The sequence below is a fragment of the Crassostrea angulata genome, chromosome 5 (assembly GCF_025612915.1).
Source record: "Crassostrea angulata isolate pt1a10 chromosome 5, ASM2561291v2, whole genome shotgun sequence".
Taxonomy (NCBI): domain Eukaryota; kingdom Metazoa; phylum Mollusca; class Bivalvia; order Ostreida; family Ostreidae; genus Magallana; species Magallana angulata.
Genome location: NC_069115.1, coordinates 12,817,614 through 12,835,397, shown reverse-complemented (window position 1 = coordinate 12,835,397; position 17,784 = coordinate 12,817,614). Strand labels below are relative to the sequence as shown.

Here is a 17,784-nt window from a genome sequence, read left to right as displayed (position 1 = left end):
ATAAAATGCAAGCCTTCTGTGAATGCAAATACATGTACATTGTATCACCCAGGGTTGACCTCAACTTCAAAACAAACATCAGTTGCAGACAAAGGAGTTCATTAATCTTCATATGACAGATAGAGATAAGCCTCTAAGCAGCAGGCAAGATCATTAATCCCAGGGGATTAATTGTTCTGCTCTCTCATCCTTTTCTTCTAGATTTACAATAAGATTTTTTTTTTTCAGAAATGACAGAATGGGGTTATTATCTGATTACCTGTTAAAATTAACAGCATAAAGGCAGAAAAAAAATAAAATAATTTATTAAAAAATAAAATAAATAATTAAAAAATAAAATAGTGAAAAAGGATATCTTAGTATATATCTTGATTTTAGAATTCAATAAAATTATTACAAATCATTGTGTACGGTATTTTAACCAAAATAAAGTATGAATATTATATTTTAAATCCATATTTCAAAGAATGTACACAATACTACACATCATTCAAAATTGACCTTAACTTCAAAACAAAGTTCATTTGCAGACACAGGCAGTGCAGTAATTAATCTCAATGTGACAGATAAAGATAAAGCTTAGGATTTTCTTCCTGTGGAAGGTTAATTAATCCCAAAGGACAAATATTGCACAGCCTTCCAAGTATACAATGGTAACATTCTCAGCAGTTATCTCTCTTTGCCCATTCATTCTTATGCATAGTTAAGGAATCTACCCCACCACCCCAGCTCCAAACCAGAAGACATAGAGAACCAAACTTAGCATCAAAATATGTATTTCTGCCTACTGAACTACCATACCAAATTTGAATTTGATTGGGCAACCATAAAAAAAGTTATTAGAAAAAAACAGAAAATCTGTGGATGGAAGAGTGACAGACGGACAGACAGAAGGACAGTCGGACAGAGTGATTACTATAGGGCACCCACAAATCCTTGCGGGGCCCTAATAATCAATGCTTTTTTTCATAATAAAAAAACCAGAATATACAACATGGACTTAGCCCGTTTTGACCTTAATTCTAATGTAACCATAAATAGATATCTTTATTTATGGTTACATTGCAATTAAGGTCAAAACAGGCCCGTGGTATATATACATATAATTAATCAGTTGCTGGGTGATACTGACCTTTCTGTACTTGCCCTTGACAGGTAGACTTTTCCTGACGGCATTCTTCCACTGTTCCTCTTTCCGCGAGTCGCTGAACACATAGGCCTGATTACTGAGGTCCAGCTCTTGAAATCTGTAAACAACCACACACTACAGAGCAGACGTTCTAGCGGGCAACGTAACACAATATCTGTGTAGCATATAGTGATAGCATATAGACAGTTTTTCAAAATGTGGGGGGGGGGGGGGGGGGAGGGGGTAGAACTTTACAGAAATAAAGAAACATGTTCTAATAAACTGTCTGTGGTTTTTTGAAGTTTTCTTTTTTCAAATCTTTAGTCATTGTAAAATCTGCAAAATTGCTTAGTAATACATAGATAATTATCAGGAATTCTTACCAACAATTACTTATCTTATATTCTTACACTTATCCCATATATATATAGATATCGGGTGGATCTCGTAATCTCTTGTGGAGTTGGCAACACTTACCCTATGACATACATGTAGATATCTGGTGGAGTTGGCAACACTTACCCTATGACATAAATATCCAGTCGATTGGGTACTATGTATACCCACACACTTACCCTATGACATAGATATCTGGTGGAGTTGCCAACACTTACCCTATGACGTAGATATCCGGTGGATCGGGCACTCTGTCTAGCCACTGTTTGAGGGTTACAGGCGGGTTTTGTCCATTTACGTTCCAGGTTCCACAAAATATACTTTAAATAGAGAGCGTGTGTTTCATTACAAATAGTCATTTTATTAAACTATATCATCATTGAATCTTTCACATTCTTATTAAAGCATCAAAATATTTTCCCTAAAGTCTTCATTAGTCTCTTTAATGTCAATATTTTTTAATTCTACAATATTGGACTGCATCCCATACTCTATACCCATCTAAAACTGGGTTTTTTTCCAATTTAAAATAAATGATGAATTTATGCAGAGTATATTGTAGGTGTAACATGCAGTTCAAACTTGACAAATTCACATGACCAGTGGATATAATTATTTTCTTCACTGTATTCATTATATGCTTCACTGTGATAAATAATGGATTAGGTCTCATTTGTGATGTTTCTCTTTTTTTGTTCCCCTCTTACAGATAATTGATTAGTCCTTACGTGTAATGTTTCTTGTAAGTAAACTCCTCCTCCCTCTGTCGCATGTAATGCTTGACCACGTGCTCCCGCATCGTGGTCGGCTTCAAGTTGTTGACCAGCTCCACCCCTGACCCAGGGATCCCCAGCTGGTTGGTGATCAACTTCAAGGAATCGGGAACGCCCCCATTTGTGTTGTCCTCATCACCATAGTAACTATGGAAACAAGCAATTATGGATGTCATCAATGCAGGACAATAATTGTCCAATGAATTCAATGTAGTACATGTATTGGTCAATTTTCAGTGTCTGATGCTGCCATGATTATGAGTTGTTCAAAGTTTAATGGTGTTATGTCAGCACAAATTTATGCAATTATATCATACTTAAATGTTCAGAATTAACTGACGTGTAATTTTGGGAAAAATCTCCACCGTTTATTCAAATATTGTTAATTTCTCAGTTACTTCCCTTTCTGTGTTTTCAATGTCCCATGGTGATACCATTGTTATACACATGTATGAATATATGTATATTTTGATGAATATTCTGCTGCATGCTAGGATAATTATGTTCATTATCATCTATGTTTTCAAATCTTTACAAATCTTTACTAATGGTAAGGTATAAATCTGTTATAGCTGTAATGTATATTTAACTTACTCTCCAATCAGGTCGATAGAATCTCTACTTTCTGTTTTACGTAAGGCTGACATTGTTTCCCCTGTATTCATATCTGCTGACATAGCTTTCTGTCTCCCTGTTAAAATACAACAACAAAAAACTTACAAGTTTCAATCATCACATTCAATACTGAAACCAAGTATTTATGCAAACAATAAATATCAACAAGACTTATGACAAACATTTTATTACTTAATCCTTTTTTCACAACATTCATTTTATATAATATCTATATATAAATGGACTTTTGGAAAAAAATTAATTTGAACAAAATTTGAACAAAAGCAAACTGCCTTTGTAAACTATGTAATAATTGCCACAGATTACTTCTCCACTTGACATTTTCAAATAAAAATGACATGTATAATACAAATGAATGAAAAACTAATAATATCCTTCCATTAGGATTTTACCATAGACGGAATCATTCAGCAGATTATCAAATAGAAATCTACTGTAACTGATTTCAATAATAAAATTCTAACCCCCCCCCACTACCACATAGAACCTTCCACACAGGAAACTCTGACCTTTGAGAACATCCAAATTTTTATCATTTTTCTAAACCAATCAATTAATTACTATATTCTACAACTTACCAAAGTCTTGAACTCATTTACAAAGAATGAACATGTATATGACCCCATAACTACATGTCAATTTCTTTTGAGTTTATTTATCATCAAAATAAGATCAATCAACCCATTTTCAGCACCATGTGTCACCAGTGAATACATTTTAGTAACTCCTTCAAACAGAGATGTTTCTCATAGAAATTCACATTTATGGTAATCTGTTCATCCCTCGCAACCTACATGATTGATTTTGTAATTAGGGTCAGTGAAGTGTGGTGACAATGAATATATGTATATCTGTTGCTATGCATGCAGCTGTTGCTATGGACACAGCTGTTGCCATGTTACAGTGATGGACACATTATCTTACTGACATCTGCTTTGATCTCTCATATCTTGCAAAACTAGTTTTGTCAAATTTACTATCATTTTACTACAATTATTATAGGGAAATATTATTAAAAATTTCATAATATATTTTCTAAAATTCAAAAAACTGATAATTGATAAATATTGGATTTAATCTTAAAAATAAATTCTAACAAACTTTAACCTAGTATGTATTATTTATCTACCAGGTAACACAAAAAACATTCAAGATCTTCAGGAAACTATGTTAGAAGACTAGTCTTGCATGAACTAGAGGCATTTAATAAATTTTTTAACTTTACAGACTCTAGCTGGCATTTTAGAAGCCACTACAAGTACTGATGAAACAGAATATAAATACAAACTTGGAACATTATCAGTGGCTACGACTCTCTTCTGTCCATCTGAAATATTCATGTATTTCAGTGGATCAAACACATCTTCCTGGAAAGGATTATCTGTGGAGCCAGGATTAAAGGTGTCGTGGAGGAATGGATTATCCTGATGGTGCGGATTAGCAGCAAACAGACAGCCGGACTGGGAGTGTCGATACTTGTCTGTCCATGCAAAGGAGGAGGGCAAGCCCTGAGGGGCACCTTGAGGGAGTTCTGTAAGGAGATTACATGGGAGGCTCCAAGAGGGTGCATTTGCTATAGAAATATATAATAAATTTCAATGTCTCGAACTCAAGTGGACAGCAAACTTAAAAAGAATTCAAAATTTATAAGGTTAAAATACATGTTTATGGAAACCATTGTTGGGACTTTTTCCCAATCTTTTTGAAATTCACAGATCCATGGTATCAAAGACATTGATGTTCGAGATATCGAAATTCAAATTGTATGGGGTAACTGATTTTTTCTGTAGACTTAGTCTAGCACATTGAAGAAAAATAGAAATTTACATTTTATCAACTCAGGTAATAATGTTTACAATAATGTTCTATTACTGTAAATTCCTTATTTTCCGTGAGCACATAATTCCGCGATCTCGTCATTTTGGATCAAATCGCAGGAATATAAAATCGCAAACACTGAATTTTTTATCTTAATTCTTATAGTACTCTTTTCCTATAAAAATAAAAGCGGGATTTTAAAATCGGAGAGAGAAGCTTCTTGCGATTTAACGCGGATATTAATTCCTCTCGTTAAATTAGGAATCTACAGTATGTCATTCAAAAAAAGCCTTTTACATGTAAGTTTGTTCTGTAAAATATGTTAAACCACAGGACATACATCAACAGTTAGCCATTATAACTACCTGGTAAGACTTGCATATAATATATGCGTGCATTTATGAATTTGGCAAAAGATATATTTCCTAGCAACATGGTTGATGGTGCAGAGGATTATAAAATATGAATATATTGAATATATATTTGTGATGCAAAGGGTATAATAAATGTTTATTGAAGCATTCTGAAAACAATGAATAATATTGTACGTAGAATTTATTTTGGAATATTCCCTTTTAAACTCAAAACTTTTGTGAACATTAAATTTCTCTAAAGATACAACCTTTTGGAGACACTGAGTCTAAACTCTTAGTAAACAGCATTATGATAAAATATCAATAGAAAGTTTTATTTCTTTGTCCTCAGTAAATATCTAAATACTGGTACCTATTTTCTACAGCAGACATCAAGGTCATGACTTAACTTAAAAATTTTAATAAGGTAAAATATTGTGATTTCTAACACACTGCAGGTCAAGGGGAGATAATGTTTGTGAAATTTTTTTTTAACGAAATGTGTCGGCTCAATATTTTTTCTGACTTTGTGTCACAGATGATTTTGCTTAAGTTACAAAATCTAAAAATTTAAAATTTAACGTTCATGGATTTCACCCACGTTGTACGTTCATTTCTGGCACTACTAGAATCTTTTTTAAAATATCTAAAGGATATCTATCATGATGCAATATTTTAATGCCCTAGTATGTAGATATCTACGGACACTTACGATTCTGTGCTTTCTGTATCCATCCAATCAGAGACTTAGCGGACAGGGCATCCTGTAACAATACACGGAGGTTCTTTTTCCCGATATAAAGGTCCACCACCTGCTCAGCTGTAACATATCATCATCAACAAATTTTATCTAATATTCATCAATTGTTCGTATTTTTATTAAAGATATCATTTCATTTGATCAAAGTGACATAATTCAGCTCCATTTCAAAGCATATGCTAAACCAAAGCATACAAAGTCAGATTTACATGTAGTATTGTAATATAGTATGAAATACATGTAATATAATTTATGAATAAATTCTAAAATTTCATCAATGTAGAACAAAAATAAAATTAATCAATAAGTGTTTTCATTTTAAACATGAAGCTGACTATAAATCAAGACAGGAATACTGCATACATGTACAGGCATTATAATTACATGTCGTTACAGTTCATGGTCTGTAGTTGCAATGATATGATTTACACATGGTCAGTTAATTCCGTATGGAGCGATCTAAAGCATAGCTCATTCATATACTGTGGAATCATTAAAATTCATGGGGGCCAATTTTCGTGGATTGCTACAATTTCACAGGTTCGTTGGGACGTAATTTCGTGTATTCTCGGATACTTACAAAAGGAAATATGACTTTACAGTCCTAATTTATTTATCCGTGGAGGATGTTAATTCATGGGTAGATTCGTAGCCACGAATTCCACGAAAATCGAGCCACCATGAAATCTAATGATTCCACAGTACCTACTGAATATACACTGACCACATATAAACAACATAATCACCAGGTCAACCAAAAACCATGTAACAAATATTTATTACCCACAGCCTTTAATTAGATAGCATGTAGCAGAATATAGTCAATCAAAAACAAAATTTAGTGTTCTATCCATTAAAATGTATCAATTAAACCAGATCAGTGTATAGGAGCTGACATCATAATACCAGTCCGCAATGGGAGCTAACTCTTGTGCGGACTGTGTATGACTTCAGTTAGCCAATTATTCCTTATCAATTAGCTGTGGGTAAAAAATATGTATCTACATCAAAAAGTAGTTACATCATACATACTGTTTTTCAAAGGATCAAAGTCATCTATAGAAGACTGTCTGTTGACATTATCTGTAAATAGGAGATTATAATATGTAGTCAGAGAGAGAGAGAGAGAGAGAGAGAGAGAGAGAGAGAGAGAGAGAGAGAGTGTCAGGTAACAGAATGAGAAACAGAGCTGAATATATTTCGTTAGCTAACATTTTGTAATTGTATTATTTTATAAAATGACAGGAAACATTTCATCAAACATAACGACAGAATTCATATCATCACTCAAGGAACATTTTCCTGTTCTCATGTAGTTATAAGCTATTAATGATCCTGATGACAATGGAAAAATTTAATCAATGATATATTTTAATCAAGTTGTACCACATTGTTATCATGCAAATCTACATATTAATATCATACAAAAATCCTTATTCATGCCATGTTAACTTTAAGCCATGTATGTCCTATCAGCAAGTAATGAGTACATTAATATGTAAAATCAAGATATGATCAAATATTTGTTTGACAACCAGGAAAACCAAAATAAATTCAAATACACAACAATTTATAATTCAATTTTCTCCATTTGAGTGACAAAATATCAACTTTTTTGAAAAAAGTATAACTAAAATTCTCAAAAGAGGGATAACTCTTGTCCCATAATTATCAAAATTGATTGCTTAAATGGATAATTAATGTAATAAGTGTATCAAAATGAAATGAAAAAAAATTCCAAACTTTGAACTTCAAACAAGGCAAGTACATTGAAGAGCCATTAAAGACAAATTCATTCCCAACCAAATCATCCAAATAATGGATCACCAAATGAATGTGCATGCATTACTCCAAGGTTAACCAAACTAAAGACCTTAACAATGAACTCTTCATACTCTGTGTACTGGGGGGAATGGGATCACTTTCAGTGAGTGTGTCTGTCTGTGTGTCACTCTGTTCTGTTCTATTGCTAGGCCTCTTAAGCATACTCTTACTTTGCCTTAGGTGGAAATCCTCGTTGATTTTTATCACATCCTCCACTGACAAGTCTCCCTCACTGCTGCAGGGGATTCCCCGCGAAGAAAACAAAAATAATCTGAAAATAGATTTACAAGAATTTAATAACAATCAAACTTAAAGTTTATTTTTTTCTTTTCCTGCTCTCAAGAAATATTCTAAATAAGATCTAAATAAAGGGTGTGTTTCCTATTCATTTTGGCCTGAAAATAATGGAGGTGTCTGTATACATGTATGTAATAGTATAAACTATGTAACACAATTTTAAGTAAAGTTTTAACATTTTCTTGCTTTTATAGATTTGGCCATTCAGAGGACACTTCCTGACAAATTTCAAACACACCTTGCAAGCACACAAAGATTTGATATACAGTTCTTACTCAAGACATATTTAAGCATTTTATTGTTCTTATCTCTTGTTTCAACATGTTGAAAGCTGATTGATAGAAAACACACATTGTCTACTCACTGAATAAAATATATAATTAACTATATCAAAAACACGCTCTTATCATGTTTATAGATCATAAAACTTTCATCAACAAGTGGTTTTAATTTCACTTAATATATTATTTCTAATTTGCATACACATTGATAATTTGATATCACTAAATATACAACTAAAAGAAATTTTAATTACTGAAGCATATGAATGCTTATTTAAATAACATTTATACACTGAAGCTATATCTCATCAGTGAGACCCTTAAATTGTCTAACAGAAAACCTTAAATTAAACTTTGACAGTGTGAAATTCAAACAATTTACAGAACGATTGTGGTACTGTGGAAATTCTAAATAATTATGTGACAATATTGTTTATTGGTCAACAGCTGTACAGCTCATAGACATATACAATTAATATACACATGTTACAATACATACACTGGTCACTTGAAAAAGGCAAGTTTATACATGAAGTTTTCTGGTTACAAAAGCATTCTTAATATATTTACCTAAACTGCATAAATCCTTTACATTTTGTGTTGACAATAATAGAATTAATAATTTAAAGACAGAGGGTTTAATATCTGCAGTATTACATTGTACATTAAAGTATGTGACAACCACAGAAGGTATATACTCACGCAGTGTCTGCTTGCTTCTGGACAATGGCAATGTATCGGTCTGCCTGTATGTTGTCCTCTATCACTCGACCAAGCACGCAGTACTACTGTTCAGGAAACTGAACTTTTTACAGCTTCATATAGATGCATATATATACATGTAGTACACATACTTTCAATTTAACATAATTATACATGTTATATGTGTGTGAAATAGTGAGAAAAAAAATTACCAGTTAGACAAGGATATTAAAGGGAAAATGGGAAACTTCTGGTTACAGTGAAAAATGAGTCTTATCTATTCAAGTACATTTATGTGATAGCTCTGTCAATTTATGGGACCTTAGTGGATTTGCTGCTTTTTAGCTGTCGACTTGCACGGCCTACTTAAAGTTCTACTGACTACTGACCAAGGATGTTATTTGGTGCATTTAATCTACTTAAAGTCAACATGATTTTTCCTGTCTTTTTTTTTCCTGAACATTTTCCTCAATAACAAAATATTATATAATTTGCCCCCCATCCTTTAAAAAAAAAATGTTAATGACTGCAATCTTTCTTGCATAGAAACTAGCAATCATAACTACCGTGTTGTCAGTATTTCAAATCTAAAACACTAATCAATGTTTATAAATTACATTGTATAACAATAATCGAACAAAATAGCGTATGGGATTTTGGGGGAGGGGGATTTTTCTTACCAGGTCAGTTTAAGTCTACTTCAGGGTATTACAGCTATACCATATACAGTAGTTACTAAAATTGCATAAAATAAAATCTGATTGATCATAAAGCTTCCTGGAAATATGAGAAGAAAAGTACAAGTATATATGTCAGCAGGAAGTAAGCACTTAATATATATCTCCCTACTTTCATCTATCCGTTACTACACGTAGCGGTATAACATCAGATGTGTGCCTTTAGCTAATGTCACCGGCATTCAAACAGTGTACTAGGGTGTGAAAAATTCCTTAATAGTTGCATAAATCTGTGTTTTTTAAATCAAATATTCAAAAGTGTAAAAATGCAAATTAATTAAATAACAGATACATATACATAAAGTCTAAGATTAAATATTTATTGCATCAGTTCAACTGTTTGAATGAATAAAACTAATTTGTTCTTAAAAAAAAAACACTATGGGACAACATAATATCCATCAACGTAATTGACCTCTATCAATCGTGTTTTATTAGTGTTGCAAGTGCTCTCCACTTACAAACACATGCATTGCGTAAAAACCAATCACTGATTGAATCCGGCTTATCATACAATATGACACTTGCTATGTCACAACAAATGCATTAATATACGTTTTTACTTTATCTGTCTCAATAACCGTTATCTTATCAATAGGGTACGCAACTAATCTAAAGAATGAACTAAACATTTCATGGAAAAGGATATGTATAAAACTTTTTCGTCTGCTCGTAATAATTTCTTCACAATTGGCGTGATATCCATGCCTTACTCGTCATTATAAGCCAATTTTCTAAAGGTCCATTTTATGAATTCGTCAAGAAATTACCTGGAGTAATACTTATCCAATCCCCTTGTTTTTCACATTCAATTTTTGTTTTCACAGGAAATTGAATTTTTGTCATAGTTGCAAATTCTTGACCTCGAGCCCGATGCCTTTGGAATACATTACTCAAGACTCAGACAAACGAAATTCTCTCTGACTATTATTTCATTTTGAACGGTATTTCTTGAATTTGTTGATTACGAGAAATATAGAAATTTTTCAAAAAACAATGCTAAAATGAAATCCATATTGATATCGGGATCGACAATCTTGTATACACATGCAACATACGGCATCGGCAAAGAAAACACAGAATATGTTTAGCGAGGAGGAAATATTTTACTCGGTCCTAGTTTTCCTATGGATCGTTTACTTTTGGGAGTCATATCTCTCATCGAGACAGGTGACAATTGTTTAGTCGTAGATCGATGTATACTTATATATTTTAAACAATTAAGTAAAGTGCTCTACAGAACTGCAATGTCTATCAGAAGGGGGGGGGGGGGGGGGGGGGGGGGGAGGGGGGGGGGAGGAAGGGTTGGTGGAGTAATATGATTGATATCATGTTTGAAGACTGTTTTGTAATAAAATGGTATCAGTACGATTATTTCAAGCATATGCAGATAAGTACTTTAAACTGAGAAACAGCTGGGTTATTGCAAAATCAATACATTTTGGTGGGTTTTTTTTTTCATTTACAGAGATATCTTGCTAGGACTGTAGAAAAAGTTCCTAAAGAGCTGGAGAAAGTCCTGGACCAGGAGACGTTCACCAAAGCCAGGCTTTATTCCTTGGACAAAAGCACGTATGGTTTCTGGTCCGGCCTCTATCATCAGGTCGAGACGACGGTGAGGAGAAGTTACAGTGTGACAAAAATCCTATTACTGTCCATTGATCTGTTAAATGTTTACAGAGCTGTACTGTAAATGCAATTTAATCAGTATAAGAGTTGAATTTTTTGGTTTTCCTTACACATGTAGCTTGTTTCCTTTTACAGGTAATCTTGTGTGTAGGTGCCCTGCCCTTTGTGTGGAAACTCTCTGGTCGAATTATCGCTCACTTTGGGTTTAGTGGCGATTATGAGGTAAATATGACAGCATTTAATTTCTAATCTTAGAATGACTATAAAATTAAATACCAGCATTAATTAATACATCTTTGTTAATAATTACAAATTATGGAAATATTTCTTGCTTACTTTAATTCTCTACATTATTATACTTCTGCACATAAGGTAATGATAACTGGCTTTAAATAGACCCTTTCGCGCTAACTTTAACTGCTCTTTTGCAGGGCAAAATGATATAGTTTGGTAAAATATGATGTAACATCAATTGTTTCAATTACGTTATTTAATTATCTACCTAGTAGGTGCTTAAACTTTGGCAAAGTATATCAATTTGCCCTGCAAGAGAGCAGTACCGCAGTTATCGCAAAAGGGTCAATACAGTTTAACTTTCTAATCTCAGATATCTTAGCATGTATAATATAAACACTATGCATGCGGATATGCTGTCTAAAAAAAAGCAATTAGTACCTCGGAGTCCATGTTTAACTACAGAGGAGAAATGGGAAACTTATGGAACGTACTAATTACTTGGTGACAAGGACTAATGAAATAATAAGTGAAGAACAAAAAAAACATAACTGACTATTGTGTATTAATTTACTCAATTGCTTTTGTTGTATTCTGCCTACTCAATGCCTTTTTCCTTCTTTTCCAGATCCTACAGTCGATCACATTTATCCTGATATTCATGCTGTATTCCACAATTACCTCCCTTCCATGGAGTCTCTATGAAACATTTGTACTGGAGGAAAAACATGGATTCAACAAGCAGGTTTGTTTAACACATGCTATTTAAAACTCTCAGTGCTTCATTTACTGGTTAGGTAAGTAATACTGTTGCTGTTTTCCATCAAATTGCGAGAACAAAAACACCAAACGCCAAATTTTTAACATTGTTTCATATAGTTTAAGTAATACTATGTCCAAAAATAAAAGTGAGATTTAAAAATTTGTGAGATATTCTTCTCGCAATTTCAGCAGATATTAATTCCTCGTGTTTAATTAGGAATCTACAGTAAATATCATTATAAAGATATTTTACTCTTCATATTATATATAAAGACAAGCGAACCTGGAGAATCAATGAATTTTTTTCTGTAACTGTGGTAACTTATTTTTAAAATTAGATTATTGTTTGATAGTTTAGAAATTAATTGCGCAGTTAGAATCATCATTTTTACTTTAATACTTGGAGGTTTTTTATGGTTGTAGTGCTTGTGTTTCACAGTTAATTTGCTGCCTTATTTTTCTGCTCAAATGCTGAATTTACAAAATACAGGCATATTCCTTATCACATAGTTTGCATGTAAAATGAATTGATATTCATATTTGCTTAGCTGTAGAAAAATATATTTGTATAAGCATTGAAATATGATGAAATATCTTTGATCTCTGTGCTTTGATATTGTTTTTAATAAACACATTGACCTGTCGTTGCAGACTCTACCATTCTTTCTGAAGGACACGGTAAAGAAGCTATTTGTTGGAATGGCCCTGGCTCTTCCAATTGTCTCCCTGCTCATTTACATCATCAAGATAGGAGGGGATTATTTCTTTATTTATGCCTGGGCATTCATGCTGGTTGTTTCACTGGTAATTATTTACAAACAAGCTTTATGTGTTTTCCATTAGTCCTTTTAAGGTTTTATGATATTCTATGCATATACAACTTTCAACTTGAAGATGGTATCGTACTCATAACTTAAATTATGAATGGTGAAGATTATATTACCATATGCGTGTAATTTTAAGTTAGAATGGATTTAAGCATTAGCTTTAAACTATATAGAGTTTAATACTGTTGCCTCAAGTAGATAGGATCTCTCTCTCTCTCTCTCTCTAATACATTTTACAATGTAAATTTCATAACCAGGTTCTTTAATTTTGCAGTTTCTCATCACCATCTATGCTGATTTCATTGCTCCACTCTTTGACAAATACACACCTCTACCAGAAGGCGATTTGAGGACCAAGATAGAGGAGTTGGCAGCAAGCATTGAGTTTCCCCTTACCAAGCTGTATGTTGTGGATGGTAAGAATTAAATTTGGTCTTAACAAGCTTCATCTTTAGCCTTTGAGAACTATGTTCTGCCTCATCAAGATGTAAGATGTAGAGTCCCCTTTACCATGCTGTCTGTTAAGTATTGAGTAGGTCATTAAAAACTGTATGTTTTGAAGCATTAAGATCTCTCTCTAACCCAGCTGTATGACTGTTGTAAATGGTAAACATTTATTTCATCCCACACAAGCAGTATCACAGTATGTTTAAACAAAGAGATATTTTTCCAAGTATCATAATTTTCTTTGTCCTAGGATCAAAGCGTTCAGCACACAGCAATGCCTACTTTTATGGATTCTTTAAGAACAAGAGGATAGTTTTATTTGACACACTGATAGAGGACTACACACCTCCAGACGAGGGAGACAAAGTAAGAAATATTGATAATACATTCAAACTTCGTTATCTCGAACTAGATGGGACTGTTTAAATAGTTCAAGATATCCGAGTATTTGAGATATCAAGGGTGAAATACTTAAAAAATAAGTGGTTGGGACTTACAAATCACTTTGAGATATCCATTGTATTCGAGATATCAGTGTTCGAGATATCGAAGTTTAATTGTACATTCATGTTTGAAGAAAAGTATATTCCTTGATATTCTCCAAAATTTAATTTAGGGTTTCTTTTGACTCTGCACATTATCTGCCCATTATACTGCATGTTAACTTTCACCAAAAACTGGTTCATGTATGTATACCTATCAAATGAATGGTGTTAACTTAAGTTGAACTTTGGTATCTCAGACATTGATATCTTAGATACCCAGGATATGTCAAAATTAGTAAGAAGTCCCAGATATATTTTCATCTCTATTTTTTCAATTTTTTTTCTGCAGACTGAAGCCAAGGAAGAAGAGAAAGAAGAAGCAAAATCTGAAGAAAAACCAAAGAAAAAGACAGGGTGCAACACAGAGGAAATTCTGGCTGTGTTAGCCCATGAACTAGGTCATTGGAGTCTAAACCATGTTCTTAAAAACTTCTTTATATCTCAGGTATAGTACAACAGTTTGAATTTTCTGTGTTTGTGCAGTTGAAAATAAATGAATGCTAAAGGTGTTGATTGTCCTTCAGAAGGATATTACCCTTTTTGTTTTTCAGGTCTTGCTAACATGTCAATAATTATGAATTTTCTGCAATGCTTGCTATGCTCAAACTCACATCAAGTTTACATCAAAGAACACATTTTAAAGTTTTTAAAGTAAACTTACAGAATATATATCTAGAAATAATATACTTGTTTTCCTTTGGTCACTAGCAGCTTATTATGATAAGAACAGAAAATTGAAAATACAATTACACTGTACAACAGACATGGGAAGCATCCCCTATTTATGTTGTTGCCTGATCTGTCTTCCAGCTAAACACTTTCCTGTGTTTCATGGTCTTCGCCTTCCTGTCCAAGGAAGTGGTGATTTTCCGCGCATTCGGCTTCGACACGGAGCCCGCTCTGATCGGAATGATGATAACGTTCCAGTACATCTTTATGCCGTACAATGAGGTATGTGTTGTGTAGATTCTGTTATGTATAGAATGTTTTTGTTTCACTGTAATAAAAGTAAGCCATCTTAATTAATGAATAATTGATGTCTAAGAAGTTGGAATTGATTTAAATTAGGTTGTTCTTGAATGTCCCTATTCTTATATATATTCTCACACAATTAACATAATCATATCAATTGTCATTATGAGCTACTAGTATCCCCTTTAAATTGTCATATTCTTTAGTACATCCAATAGGTGGAAGTATTTCCTCTCTGAATGATTTATTTTGAAAGTATTAAGTTTTTATCAATATTTGTAAAGGTTGTAAGTAATGGGTAGGGTTTAACCATGAAATCAATTAAATTTTCTTGCCTATTTAAGTCTACCATAAAATCTGTATAACTTTTCCATGTAAGGCAGATTAGCTACAGGGTATTGATGATCAGCTTTTATGCAACAGCTCTATTTCATATTCACAAGCGATAAACTGATTCAGGCCATTGAGCCAATGTAATGAAAAAAAAATCATAAGACAAGTACAAAAGTCATTTTAAGGACTAATTTGCTAGAAATATAAGCAAAGACAAAGTTGTGATGAACCTCAAGAATTTTTCTTGCACACTAATTATAGTTCGTTAAAAGTATATCAGTACAGTAAAACTCACTTATAACGAGGTGCCAGGGATGGGCGATTTTGCTTCGCTATAATTGTATTTTCTTATATCCGTCAAGTTCAAAACATGTAAAAAAGTAACGGGAATGAAAATCAAAATCAAAATCACCTCGCTGTAAACATTAATTCATTAAAAACGTGTTTGTTATAGCCATGTTTTACTGTATTCATGAAATCCATTCATTGTGTTATCCCATTTAGTCTAATCCTAGTGACTAGTTTTTCACTTCCACATGAGATGAATTAGCTTGATATGTGTCCATGTTCTTACATTTGCAGGTCCTAGGGTTTATCATGATCATATGGAGCAGACACTGTGAGTTCCAGGCCGATTTCTTCGCCAAGCAGCTGAAGCGAGCCACTGAGCTCAAATCGGCTCTGATTAAGCTCAACAAAGACAATCTCGGGTTCCCGGTCACCGACTGGCTGTACTCGACCTTCAATTACTCCCATCCCCCTCTACTGGAGAGACTGAAGGCCATGGAGAAAGTGGAATAAGTTTGTGAAGGATAGAAATTGATTGATTAAAGACATAAATCATTTAGGGATTTCTTTTTTTACATGCGTTTGTTGTTTCTTATAACTTCAACTCTTAGCTATACAACTATTAAATTCTCTCTCTTTTATTTTAGAGAGAGAGAGAGGAGAGAGAGAGAGGGGAGAGAGAGAGAGAGAGATGTAGCTATAGGATGTTGCTATCAAGATCGTACAAAATGATAAAAACCCAAAATTAAAGAAAGGATTATTTTTTAATTTTGAAATTTGAAAGACCTGCATGATTTTATTTATTCTAAGTTCACTTATTTTGCCTTATAAGAAGTAGTTCTTATTTTGAAGGGAATAAAACATAACTAGTTTTATGTCTTTAATGTGTACATGTAAAAAAATTGTGAAATAAACGACTCATAAATGTGAAATTTTGTTGATACGATGTTGTGTTTTTGTACACTGTACTTCATATTGGTCTTATTTCTTTATATGAGTACATGTTTACATATTTTATATTTATGTTTTGTTTGTAGGCACTTTACATTGCACATATAGAATTATAAAAAAAAGTAGAATACTCCCTTATTCCGGATATTTTAAAGAGGGGAAATTGGGGGGAGGGGGGGGGGTCAAATTATGATTTCTTGTCTTGAACCATGTGATCTGAAATTATATGAAGTGTTCATCAAGGGGATGTTTATAATTATGTTGTGAAACATAATAAAGCTTTTCCTCCTATAATTCCAATTGGTATAAGCAACCAACAACTGCATCCAAGGAAAGTGTTTGTGCAGTATGGTCAAAATACGTGTTATTTACATTACAATTTTCATAGGTTTATTTTTTTTTTATTTTAATGGCGTCTGCTCCTCAGCAAGGTTCGGTAACTCTTTAAAAATGGAAAGTAATTATGTTTTATTGTAGATTCTTCGTCTTGTGAATTAGAGAGTAGGCAGTGGTATGGTGCCACCGTGCCATAGCGTTTCTCTTCATGATAATGGTTGAGTGGTGTATTGGTGTACGCCAAATTCTTCAATCTAGATGAGAACGGTTTCAATTCATTTAACATTTAAATACGCAGCCGTTTTCATCTCAATTTTCGATCGCATAGCATATCTGGGCAATGTACATGTAAAATACCATTACTAAAAACTTTTTTGGATATAGGTTATGGAGTATGCATGAATATTAAGATTTTTAAAAATAGCAACACTGGAATTTAGCGGGATCAGGTTTGGACATATTAAGCATGATAGTTGCATGTTTCATCCAAATAAAAGGCCGCTATTTTATATGGAAAATGTCTCGAATTCTAAAAAAAATGATAAAGTAAGAAGATGTATAAAGTTGCAATATCTTTATTGGCCATTCAACTATTCATATTCATTCATTTATGCTTGTATACGACATTGATCAAGGTAGGCCTCATTATTTTTCAGTGAGTTACACATGTATATATATAAATAGAATTATTATTTATAAACTAATGTAGAAATAAAAATTTTCATGCTAAATGGTGAATAGAATATTTTTTTAC

General features: G+C 32.9%; 2 protein-coding genes across 3 annotated transcripts in view; one reads left to right on the top strand and one right to left on the bottom strand.

Annotated features, from left to right (window-relative positions):
* The window catches only part of LOC128183432 (inositol polyphosphate 5-phosphatase OCRL-like), a 35,174-nt gene extending 24,587 nt beyond the window's left edge, over positions 1-10,587 (bottom strand). Inside the window, exons 1-10 of one of the 2 annotated variants that reach the window (XM_052852418.1) lie at positions 10,359-10,587; positions 8,970-9,052; positions 7,860-7,960; positions 6,898-6,948; positions 5,818-5,925; positions 4,223-4,507; positions 2,893-2,989; positions 2,254-2,445; positions 1,744-1,845; positions 1,133-1,247 (exon numbers count right to left, since the gene is read on the bottom strand). In XM_052852418.1, coding sequence (XP_052708378.1) covers positions 1,133-1,247; positions 1,744-1,845; positions 2,254-2,445; positions 2,893-2,989; positions 4,223-4,507; positions 5,818-5,925; positions 6,898-6,948; positions 7,860-7,960; positions 8,970-9,052; positions 10,359-10,412 — 1,188 coding nt within the window. In that variant the 5' untranslated portion in view covers positions 10,413-10,587. The remainder of the gene's footprint in view (positions 1-1,132; positions 1,248-1,743; positions 1,846-2,253; positions 2,446-2,892; positions 2,990-4,222; positions 4,508-5,817; positions 5,926-6,897; positions 6,949-7,859; positions 7,961-8,969; positions 9,053-10,358) is intronic. The other variant, XM_052852419.1, reaches the window with a different exon arrangement.
* Positions 10,588-10,719: 132 nt separating this feature from the next.
* Positions 10,720-16,302, top strand: LOC128183433 (CAAX prenyl protease 1 homolog). Its single transcript, XM_052852420.1, has 10 exons — positions 10,720-10,876; positions 11,175-11,321; positions 11,471-11,557; positions 12,198-12,314; positions 12,983-13,135; positions 13,433-13,574; positions 13,856-13,971; positions 14,440-14,595; positions 14,961-15,101; positions 16,038-16,302. Exons 1-10 carry the CDS (start codon positions 10,754-10,756, stop codon positions 16,254-16,256), a joined length of 1,401 nt encoding a protein of 466 aa, XP_052708380.1. The 5' UTR covers positions 10,720-10,753; the 3' UTR covers positions 16,257-16,302.
* Positions 16,303-17,784: the final 1,482 nt, after the last annotated feature.